Below are 11,453 nucleotides of genomic sequence, written 5' to 3' on the forward strand. Positions count from 1 at the left end.
AAAACACAAAGACTTAAGCTTTTTATTGGCAGTGGAAAATAAGTTTCAGTATTTTATTGAAAGTAATCCATAAATAATACTGTGATGAAATAGTTAAGTACTCAGACTGTACATCATTTTGTTACCAGAGCAGGAGAATACAAATGGGGAAAACTGGAGATAAAAATAAAAAAATCAGCATTTGCTTTGTGCATTATAAAATGACAAAATCACAAAGGGAATAACATAACTAATGTAGGGTGGAAAGGAAGTCTTCGCTTCCGTGACATTATCTGTCTTGAAAAAGTATTGCCACAGCAACCTGTGTTAAAACACTCAGAAACAGCTTTAAAAAATGGCAACTTCTAAAAATCAAACGGAGAAAGCAACAAACACGACGGAGATGACAAATAAATAAGACAGCCAGAGAAAGGAGGTAAGAAAAGAAAAACATCAGGCTTGATTAGAAGTCTCCGTAGTACAACGTGTTGGTTAAAGGTCTGTGGGTGGATCGCTCCACCTCGGGTGAGTAGCTAGTCGCTGGGATCAGTTTAGGCCACAGTGGACTTGGTCCGTCGATAGTAGAGCCGCCACGCTTTCGGCTCAGGTCTGGCTCCCGTTAGCGTGCTCCAGGGGAAGGCAGGGGAAAGAGAGGGATGAGGAGAAGGAGGGAAAGAGGAATGGAGAGTTTGGGCATGCGAGGTTGACTGGAGAATTGGAGATCCTACACAGTGGAACGGTCTCTTACCAAGCGATGCATCTGAAAACAGCCCTGGTCTTCACTACTGTTTATGGCTTTTGTTTCAGTCTTTCTACAGGTTTGGTTTCACAGGAAAAGAACAAAGAGAAAGAGAGTTGTTTCACCTGTCGTCACAGTTACCTAGGGCCTGTGGTTACGGTCCGCCCGGTGCTTAGCGACCGCAGCGTTGTAGCAGTTTGTGAAACAATGTCATTCAGAACTCCAGCAATATTTCTGATATTCACATATCCTCATTGTCCTATAAGAGCTGCATTTACAAATAATCCCCATGGATACGCTTGAAGATAACCAGCGGCTGGGGGAGAAGGGAAATGGGCTCCAATTCAGTTAGAAAGTCACTTATTAAAGTCACCCGATCATCAGTTCAATGATTAAAAACAACAGAGGACAGAGAAATAAAAACATACATCTTGTCAATACAAGATCAGGAATATATATATATATATATAAAATGATTAGATAATGTCTGTTGATATAAATATACAAACTCCAGACCATCTAAAAACATTCAGTTACATCTGAGAGTTAACCTTGATAAGGACACAATTGGAACAGTTTTAGAAAAGAGGGATTTTTCCATTTAGGTGGGAGAGAGGGGTGAAGTAACAGATACATAACAAATCTAAAACCACTGAAATGTCCCACCAGCTTGCTAACATAAATAGAACAATAAAGATTGATAAATCTAGTAGTGAGATTGGTGACGTGGTTGTTAGTTCTTTTATCTCTGTGATGACAATACAACTCCGTGAGAAGTGTCCTTGCAGGGTCAGCAGCTGCTCCTGATGGGGGGAAACTCACACCCCTCATCCTCCAACCAGTAGTCACCTATAGAAATAATGAGGATCAACTAAGAGAAGAGGAGGTAGAGAGACAGAGGTAGAGAGACAGAGAGGCAGACAGAGAGACAGGCAGACAGACAGAGACAGAGAGGCAGACAGACAGAGGCAGACAGACAGAGGCAGACAGACAGAGGCAGACAGACAGAGACAGAGAGACAGGCAGACAGACAGAGACAGAGAGACAGGCAGACAGACAGAGACAGAGAGACAGGCAGACAGACAGAGACAGAGAGGCAGGCAGACAGACAGAGACAGAGAGGCAGACAGACAGACAGAGACAGAGAGGCAGACAGACAGAGACAGAGAGGCAGACAGACAGAGACAGAGAGGCAGGCAGACAGACAGAGACAGAGAGGCAGGCAGACAGACAGAGAGGCAGGCAGACAGACAGAGACAGAGAGGCAGGCAGACAGACAGAGACAGAGAGGCAGGCAGACAGACAGAGACAGAGAGGCAGGCAGACAGACAGAGACAGAGAGGCAGGCAGACAGACAGAGAGAGAGAGACAGGCAGAGACAGAGAGGCAGGCAGACAGACAGAGACAGAGAGGCAGACAGACAGAGACAGAGAGGCAGACAGACAGAGACAGAGAGGCAGACAGACAGAGACAGAGAGGCAGACAGACAGAGACAGAGAGGCAGGCAGACAGAGACAGAGAGGCAGGCAGACAGACAGAGACAGAGAGACAGGCAGACAGACAGAGAGAGAGAGACAGGCAGAGACAGAGAGGCAGACAGACAGAGACAGAGACAGAGAGGCAGACAGAGACAGAGAGGCAGACAGACAGAGACAGAGAGGCAGACAGACAGAGACAGAGAGGCAGACAGACAGAGACAGAGACAGAGAGGCAGACAGAGACAGAGAGGCAGACAGAGAGGCAGACAGAGAGGCAGACAGAGACAGAGAGGCAGACAGAGACAGAGAGGCAGACAGAGACAGAGGCAGACAGAGACAGAGAGGCAGACAGAGGCAGACAGAGGCAGACAGAGGCAGACAGAGACAGAGGCAGACAGAGACAGAGAGGCAGACAGAGACAGAGAGGCAGACAGAGACAGAGAGGCAGACAGAGACAGAGAGGCAGGCAGACAGACAGAGACAGAGAGACAGGCAGACAGACAGAGAGAGAGAGACAGGCAGAGACAGAGAGGCAGACAGACAGAGACAGAGACAGAGAGGCAGACAGAGACAGAGAGGCAGACAGACAGAGACAGAGAGGCAGACAGACAGAGACAGAGAGGCAGACAGACAGAGACAGAGACAGAGAGGCAGACAGAGACAGAGAGGCAGACAGAGAGGCAGACAGAGAGGCAGACAGAGACAGAGAGGCAGACAGAGACAGAGAGGCAGACAGAGACAGAGAGGCAGACAGAGACAGAGGCAGACAGAGACAGAGAGGCAGACAGAGGCAGACAGAGGCAGACAGAGGCAGACAGAGACAGAGGCAGACAGAGACAGAGAGGCAGACAGAGACAGAGAGGCAGACAGAGACAGAGAGGCAGACAGAGACAGAGAGGCAGACAGAGACAGAGAGGCAGACAGAGACAGAGAGGCAGACAGAGACAGAGAGGCAGACAGAGACAGAGAGGCAGACAGAGACAGAGAGGCAGACAGAGACAGAGAGGCAGACAGAGACAGAGAGGCAGACAGAGACAGAGAGGCAGACAGAGACAGAGAGGCAGACAGAGACAGAGAGGCAGACAGAGACAGAGAGGCAGACAGAGACAGAGAAGCAGCAGATGAAGATGACAGAATAGAGAAGGAGAGAAAGAGGAGAGGAGGAGCGTAGACATGCGTTAATATAGCCAAGAAAGCAGAGGCACAAGAAGCTGCTTTAACAGAAGAGATCCACTGTGAAGTGTGTGTGTGTGTGTGTGTGTGTGTATGTAAACTTACTGTGTAGTGTTAGCAGGAGTATGTCCTGACTGTGGCAGTGTCCAGCCTCTGTATTGCAGACTGACTCCCTGCATCCCCACAGCAAAACCGCATGCAGAAACATGCTGTTAGTTAGTCACTCACAATCTCAGCATAACACACCCACACCCACTAGAGCTGGGAAAACACTAAACCATTGTTGAAAGCATATTGTGTAAGGTCTCCTTAACAAGACAGAGATGAAGCCGCAGCAGTGCCACTCCTAATAACACAGACACAATGAGCCCTCATTCCCCGTGGACCCAACCCCTTGTCCTACCGTCCATGGGGCTCCTTTTGGGCTGCGTGGAGGGGGACGCTGCGTTGCTATTGGTCAGTCTGAAGTTGGCGGGCAGGGTGTCGGCTGAGCCCGGGGACATCCCCCGGGCGTCTTTGGGCCGGAACTTCTTCCTCCAGGAGGGGGCGCGCCGGAAGTTGTTATCATCCTCCTGGAAGAGATTCAGAGAGAGGAGGAAGCAGGAAGGAGATAAAGATGCGGATATACATGGAGGAGTGATTTAGAAAGAGTGTGTGTGTGTGTGTGTGCTTTAGAAAGTGTGTGTGCGTGTTAGTGAGTGTGTGCGCTTTAGAAAGTTTGTGTGTGGGTGTGAGTGAGTGTGTGTGCTTTAGAAAGAGTGTGTGTGAGCTTTAGAAAGTGTGTGTGTGTGTGTGCGTGCGCGCGTGTTAGTGTGTGCACTTTAGAAAGTGTGTGTGTGTGGGATTTAAAAAGTGTGTGTGTGTGTGAGTGAGTGAGTGAGTGAGTGTGTGAGCTTTAGAAAGCGTGTGTATGAGTGAGTGTGTGCTTATGTGAGTGATTTAAAAAGTGTGTGTGGTTTAGAAAGTGTGTGTGTGTGGTGCATCATATGTGTGTGTCTCACCTCATCTAGTCTCCTCTCTGTACCGGTGGCCAGTAGACTGTTGTACTCACTCTCCAGAGCTGCTCTCGCCTACAACACAGGAAGGAGGGAGAGACAGACAGTAGATGAATGAGTGTGTCTCCTCTCTCTTTAGAGCGAAGGAGACAAGAGCTAACGTCTCAGCTGGGAGCGCTGTCTGACTGCCAGGGTGTGTGTGTGTGTGTGTCTACGTCCTGTGTGGGTACCTACCTGTGTGTTCTGGGTGGGGATCTGCAGCAGCAGGGCCAGGGCGTTGTGGTCGAAGGTTTCATCCAGGGCCAGCAGAGCTCCGTGTACGCCGCTCTCCAGCAGGTTGTTACTGTACTCCTTCAGCCCCATGGCCTGTACCCAGCTGATCACACGCTCGTTGCTCCACACCAGCACGTCTGCTCAGGGTACACAAAATGGTAACCAGTTGGTACAGAAACGTTTGGGGAATGATCAGGGAACACATCCAAAGAGACAGTCAAAAATAATTCCTCTGTGGAAAATAAATAAATAAATAAAAAATAAAAATCGGGAAGGACGAATTAATTTGACATTTTGTTGCCCCCCCAGTGTTGGAGAGCTGGGAATTATTCCTCTACGTGTTAGAAAAACGTTGATATTGATCAGGAAATAAATGCAGAGGAAAAGTCCAAAGAAATCCTCTGTACAAACAAACCCATCATTTCTACATGTGTATACGGACACAATAGAAGGATAAATACTGCACAATTCAGATTCTCCCATAGTGTTATTAGCTTAGCGTTACTGACACTTCAGATTCTCCCATAGCGTTATTATCTTAGCGTTGCTGACACCAGATTCTCCCATAGTGTTATTAGCTTAGCGTTGCTGACACCAGATTCTCCCATAGTGTTATTAGCTTAGCGTTGCTGACACCAGATTCTCCCATAGTGTTATTAGCTTAGCGTTGCTGACACCAGATTCTCCCATAGTGTTATTATCTTAGCGTTGCTGACACCAGATTCTCCCACAGTGTTATTAGCTTAGCGTTGCTGACACTTCAGATTCTCCCACAGTGTTATTAGCTTAGCGTTGCTGACACCAGATTCTCCCATAGTGTTATTAGCTTAGCGTTGCTGACACCAGATTCTCCCATAGTGTTATTATCTTAGCGTTGCTGACACCAGATTCTCCCATAGTGTTATTAGCTTAGCGTTGCTGACACCAGATTCTCCCATAGTGTTATTATCTTAGCGTTGCTGACACCAGATTCTCCCATAGTGTTATTAGCTTAGCGTTACTGACACTTCAGATTCTCCCATAGTGTTATTATCTTAGTGTTGCTGACACCAGATTCTCCCATAGTGTTATTAGCTTAGCGTTGCTGACACCAGATTCTCCCATAGTGTTATTAGCTTAGCGTTACTGACACTTCAGATTCTCCCATAGCGTTATTATCTTAGCGTTGCTGACACCAGATTCTCCCATAGTGTTATTAGCTTAGCGTTGCTGACACCAGATTCTCCCATAGTGTTATTAGCTTAGCGTTGCTGACACCAGATTCTCCCATAGTGTTATTAGCTTAGCGTTGCTGACACCAGATTCTCCCATAGTGTTATTATCTTAGCGTTGCTGACACCAGATTCTCCCACAGTGTTATTAGCTTAGCGTTGCTGACACTTCAGATTCTCCCACAGTGTTATTAGCTTAGCGTTGCTGACACCAGATTCTCCCATAGTGTTATTAGCTTAGCGTTGCTGACACCAGATTCTCCCATAGTGTTATTATCTTAGCGTTGCTGACACCAGATTCTCCCATAGTGTTATTAGCTTAGCGTTGCTGACACCAGATTCTCCCATAGTGTTATTATCTTAGCGTTGCTGACACCAGATTCTCCCATAGTGTTATTAGCTTAGCGTTACTGACACTTCAGATTCTCCCATAGTGTTATTATCTTAGCGTTACTGACACTTCAGATTCTCCCATAGCGTTATTATCTTAGCGTTGCTGACACCAGATTCTCCCATAGTGTTATTAGCTTAGCGTTGCTGACACCAGATTCTCCCATAGTGTTATTAGCTTAGCGTTGCTGACACCAGATTCTCCCATAGTGTTATTAGCTTAGCGTTGCTGACACCAGATTCTCCCATAGTGTTATTATCTTAGCGTTGCTGACACCAGATTCTCCCACAGTGTTATTAGCTTAGCGTTGCTGACACTTCAGATTCTCCCACAGTGTTATTAGCTTAGCGTTGCTGACACCAGATTCTCCCATAGTGTTATTAGCTTAGCGTTGCGGACACTTCAGATTCTCCCATAGTGTTATTAGCTTAGCGTTGCGGACACTTCAGATTCTCCCATAGTGTTATTATCTTAGCGTTGCTGACACCAGATTCTCCCATAGTGTTATTATCTTAGCGTTGCTGACACCAGATTCTCCCATAGTGTTATTATCTTAGCGTTGCTGACACCAGATTCTCCCACAGTGTTATTAGCTTAGCGTTGCTGACACTTCAGATTCTCCCACAGTGTTATTAGCTTAGCGTTGCTGACACTTCAGATTCTCACACAGTGTTATTAGCTTAGCGTTGCTGACACTTCAGATTCTCCCATAGTGTTATTAGCTTAGCGTTGCTGACACCAGATTCTCCCATAGTGTTATTAGCTTAGCGTTGCTGACACCAGATTCTCCCATAGTGTTATTAGCTTAGCGTTGCTGACACCAGATTCTCCCATAGTGTTATTAGCTTAGCGTTGCTGACACCAGATTCTCCCACAGTGTTATTAGCTTAGCGTTGCTGACACTTCAGATTCTCACACAGTGTTATTAGCTTAGCGTTGCTGACACTTCAGATTCTCCCATAGTGTTATTAGCTTAGCGTTGCTGACACCAGATTCTCCCATAGTGTTATTAGCTTAGCTAACTAAATGATGAGTAAATCTGAACAGTGTGGTCATTTCTCCCTTCAGTTGACTGTCATTTTCTCTCACCGTTATCCCAGCTGTTACCTTGCAGCTCCAGCTGGGTCTCATCACGCCTTCTCTCCAGCTCCTTCCTGTCGTAGTTCAATCTCCTCAGACACATCACCCCACACTGGAAACTGTTCCTGTTACACAGACACATTGACTGGTTAAACATTTAGACAGAAACAAAATGAACGTCCCTAGTTGTCCATGGCACCATTTTGGCCCTTAATAGTGGGAACTGTCCACCATTTATTTTGGCCCTTACCTATGGAAACTGTAAACCATTTTGGTTTCTAATACCTGTGGAAGCTGTCCACCATTTTGAGCTTTTACCTGTGGAAACTGTTCACAATTTTGAGCTTTTACCTGTGGAAACGGTCCACCATTTTGAGGCTTTTACCTGTGGAAACGGTCCACCATTTTGAGGCATTTACCTGTGGAAACGGTCCACCATTTTGAGGCTTTTACCTGTGGAAACGGTCCACCATTTTGAGGCATTTACCTGTGGAAACGGTCCACCATTTTGAGGCTTTTACCTGTGGAAACTGTCCACCATTTTAAGCTGTCCCCTCATGTCCTTCTTGGTGAGGTGGTCCAGCATGCGTGCGTCTACCAGGGACTCCATGAAGTAGGAGCGGTACTGGGGCAGACCCAGGCTGGGCAGCCACTCGTTACCAATCCACTCATGGTTCATGTCTCCATACGCCAGCGTCTGTGGAGGGAGGGACAGGGGCTAGGTCAGACTGTGTTTGGAGTCTATTGAAGAGTCAAAGTTAGTGGGGGATGTTTACCATCACTATGTAAGGCCATTACAACAAGAAAAAGGCTAGGTGGGAAAGTGATGGAAATCACCCCATTAAAATCTAGTGTCTGCATGTGTCTGTACGTTCATGTTTGTGTGCAAGTTACAGCAGGTTTAGGTGCAGCTACAACCACAGATCAGAACTAGGGCCAGTGAGAGAACTAGACTGATGTGTGTTCTGATAGGTGGGAGGTCAGAGAACTAGACTGATGTGTGTTTTGATAGGTGGGAGGTCAGAGAACTAGACTGATGTGTGTTTTGATAGGTGGGAGGTCAGAGAACTAGACTGATGTGTGTTTTGATAGGTGGGAGGTCAGAGAACTAGACTGATGTGTGTTCTGATAGGTGGGAGGTGAGAGAACTAGACTGATGTGTGTTTTGATAGGTGGGAGGTCAGAGAACTAGACTGATGTGTGTTTTGATAGGTGGGAGGTCAGAGAACTAGACCGATGTGCGTTTTGATAGGTGGGAGGTCAGAGAACTAGACTGATGTGTGTTCTGATAGGTGGGAGGTCAGAACTAGACTGATGTGTGTTTTGATAGGTGGGAGGTCAGAGAACTAGACTGATGTGTGTTTTGATAGGTGGGAGGTCAGAGAACTAGACTGATGTGTGTTTTGATAGGTGGGAGGTCAGAGAACTAGACCGATGTGTGTTTTGATAGGTGGGAGGTCAGAGAACTAGACTGATGTGTGTTCTGATAGGTGGGAGGTCAGAGAACTAGACTGATGTGTGTTCTGATAGGTGGGAGGTCAGAGAACTAGACTGATGTGTGTTCTGATAGGTGGGAGGTGAGAGAACTAGACTGATGTGTGTTCTGATAGGTGGGAGGTCAGAGAACTAGACTGATTTGTGTTCTGATAGGTGGGAGGTCAGAGAACTAGACTGATTTGTGTTCTGATAGGTGGGAGGTCAGAGAACTAGACTGATGTGTGTTCTGATAGGTGGGAGGTCAGAGAACTAGACTGATGTGTGTTCTGATAGGTGGGAGGTCAGAGAACTAGACTGATTTGTGTTCTGATAGGTGGGAGGTGAGAGAACTAGACTGATGTGTGTTCTGATAGGTGGGAGGTCAGAGAACTAGACTGATTTGTGTTCTGATAGGTGGGAGGTCAGAGAACTAGACTGATTTGTGTTCTGATAGGTGGGAGGTCAGAGAACTAGACTGATGTGTGTTCTGATAGGTGGGAGGTCAGAGAACTAGACTGATGTGTGTTCTGATAGGTGGGAGGTCAGAGAACTAGACTGATTTGTGTTCTGATAGGTGGGAGGTCAGAGAACTAGACTGATGTGTGTTCTGATAGGTGGGAGGTCAGAGAACTAGACTGATGTGTGTTTTGATAGGTGGGAGGTCTGAGAACTAGACTGATGTGTGTTTTGATAGGTGGGAGGTCAGAGAACTAGACTGATGTGTGTTTTGATAGGTGGGAGGTCAGAGAACTAGACCGATGTGTGTTTTGATAGGTGGGAGGTCAGAGAACTAGACTGATGTGTGTTCTGATAGGTGGGAGGTCAGAGAACTAGACTGATGTGTGTTCTGATAGGTGGGAGGTCAGAGAACTAGACTGATGTGTGTTCTGATAGGTGGGAGGTGAGAGAACTAGACTGATGTGTGTTCTGATAGGTGGGAGGTCAGAGAACTAGACTGATTTGTGTTCTGATAGGTGGGAGGTCAGAGAACTAGACTGATTTGTGTTCTGATAGGCGGGAGGTCAGAGAACTAGACTGATGTGTGTTCTGATAGGTGGGAGGTCAGAGAACTAGACTGATGTGTGTTCTGATAGGTGGGAGGTCAGAGAACTAGACTGATTTGTGTTCTGATAGGTGGGAGGTGAGAGAACTAGACTGATGTGTGTTCTGATAGGTGGGAGGTCAGAGAACTAGACTGATTTGTGTTCTGATAGGTGGGAGGTCAGAGAACTAGACTGATTTGTGTTCTGATAGGTGGGAGGTCAGAGAACTAGACTGATGTGTGTTCTGATAGGTGGGAGGTCAGAGAACTAGACTGATGTGTGTTCTGATAGGTGGGAGGTCAGAGAACTAGACTGATGTGTGTTCTGATAGGTGGGAGGTCAGAGAACTAGACTGATGTGTGTTCTGATAGGTGGGAGGTCAGAGAACTAGACTGATGTGTGTTTTGATAGGTGGGAGGTCAGAGAACTAGACTGATGTGTGTTTTGATAGGTGGGAGGTCTGAGAACTAGACTGATGTGTGTTTTGATAGGTGGGAGGTCTGAGAACTAGACTGATGTGTGTTTTGATAGGTGGGAGGTCAGAGAACTAGACTGATGTGTGTTTTGATAGGTGGGAGGTCAGAGAACTAGACTGATGTGCGTTTTGATAGGTGGGAGGTCAGAGAACTAGACTGATGTGTGTTTTGATAGGTGGGAGGTCAGAGAACTAGACTGATGTGCGTTTTGATAGGTGGGAGGTCAGAGAACTAGACTGATGTGTGTTTTGATAGGTGGGAGGTCTGAGAACTAGACTGATGTGTGTTTTGATAGGTGGGAGGTCAGAGAACTAGACTGATGTGTGTTTTGATAGGTGGGAGGTCAGAGAACTAGACTGATGTGTGTTTTGATAGGTGGGAGGGGAAGGAAGTAGCCCAACTGTAAACAACTTCTAAACAGCAGAGGCTTGTAATAATTCTCTCCTGTCCTGACTGTGGCTTCTAAACAGGACATCTGAGTCAATGTCTGTCTGCCACCACAAGAGTTTGATGGAGAAGCCATATCACTATGTGTGTAACTACATTATTCCTGCTGCAATATCCTCCTTCTCTGATACCTCCAGATTTGCAGCTGATACCTTTAAATGTGCAGCTGACTAAAGTAACAGAGACCAAGAGCCATACTGTTATCAGAGCATCCGTGCAAGAAAACAAAAAAGCTATCTGTCCAACTGAAACTATTGAGAAATAGTCAAACTGAAACAACCATCTGTCCAACTGAAACTATTGAGAAATAGTCAAACTGAAACAACAATCTGTCCAACTGAAGAACTAAACTGCCCAACTGAAATGTCCTCGTCGTCTACCACAGCCAGAGAAAAGAGAGACAGACAGGGGTGTGCAAACCTGGGCCCAGCTGCCCTCGTCATCCTCCTGTTGTTAGCATGGTTAGCATGGTGAGAGAAGAGAAGCGGGTAAGAGTTAGTGACTGTGGCAGTGCTGGGTTCGGCAGTTCAACATCAACATGCTACTTAACCAGTGTTAATGTTAAGACAACTCAACTAGAAACTGGACATGCAACCAACAGCTCATGCTTTAGGCTACATTAGCGTCCTGTTCTCAATGAACCTGGGATTGAACTCAAATTCATTTTAATATCTAATACTGCTATTTGACCT

The 11,453-nt window shown here is 46.4% G+C and overlaps 1 protein-coding gene across 1 annotated transcript in view; it reads right to left on the reverse strand.

Moving 5' to 3' along the window:
* Nucleotides 1-11,453, reverse strand: part of LOC115166766 (liprin-alpha-1-like) — a gene marked incomplete at its 5' end in the record, with an annotated part of 51,600 nt that continues 40,147 nt past the window's right edge. The window contains 8 exon segments of the mRNA XM_029720544.1: nt 1-1,589; nt 3,475-3,542; nt 3,773-3,941; nt 4,371-4,439; nt 4,599-4,774; nt 7,347-7,444; nt 7,841-8,016; nt 11,182-11,208. Of these exon segments, the coding sequence (XP_029576404.1) occupies nt 3,484-3,542; nt 3,773-3,941; nt 4,371-4,439; nt 4,599-4,774; nt 7,347-7,444; nt 7,841-8,016; nt 11,182-11,208 (774 nt within the window).

This window comes from Salmo trutta, chromosome 29 (genome assembly GCF_901001165.1).
Source record: "Salmo trutta chromosome 29, fSalTru1.1, whole genome shotgun sequence".
Classification (NCBI taxonomy): domain Eukaryota; kingdom Metazoa; phylum Chordata; class Actinopteri; order Salmoniformes; family Salmonidae; genus Salmo; species Salmo trutta.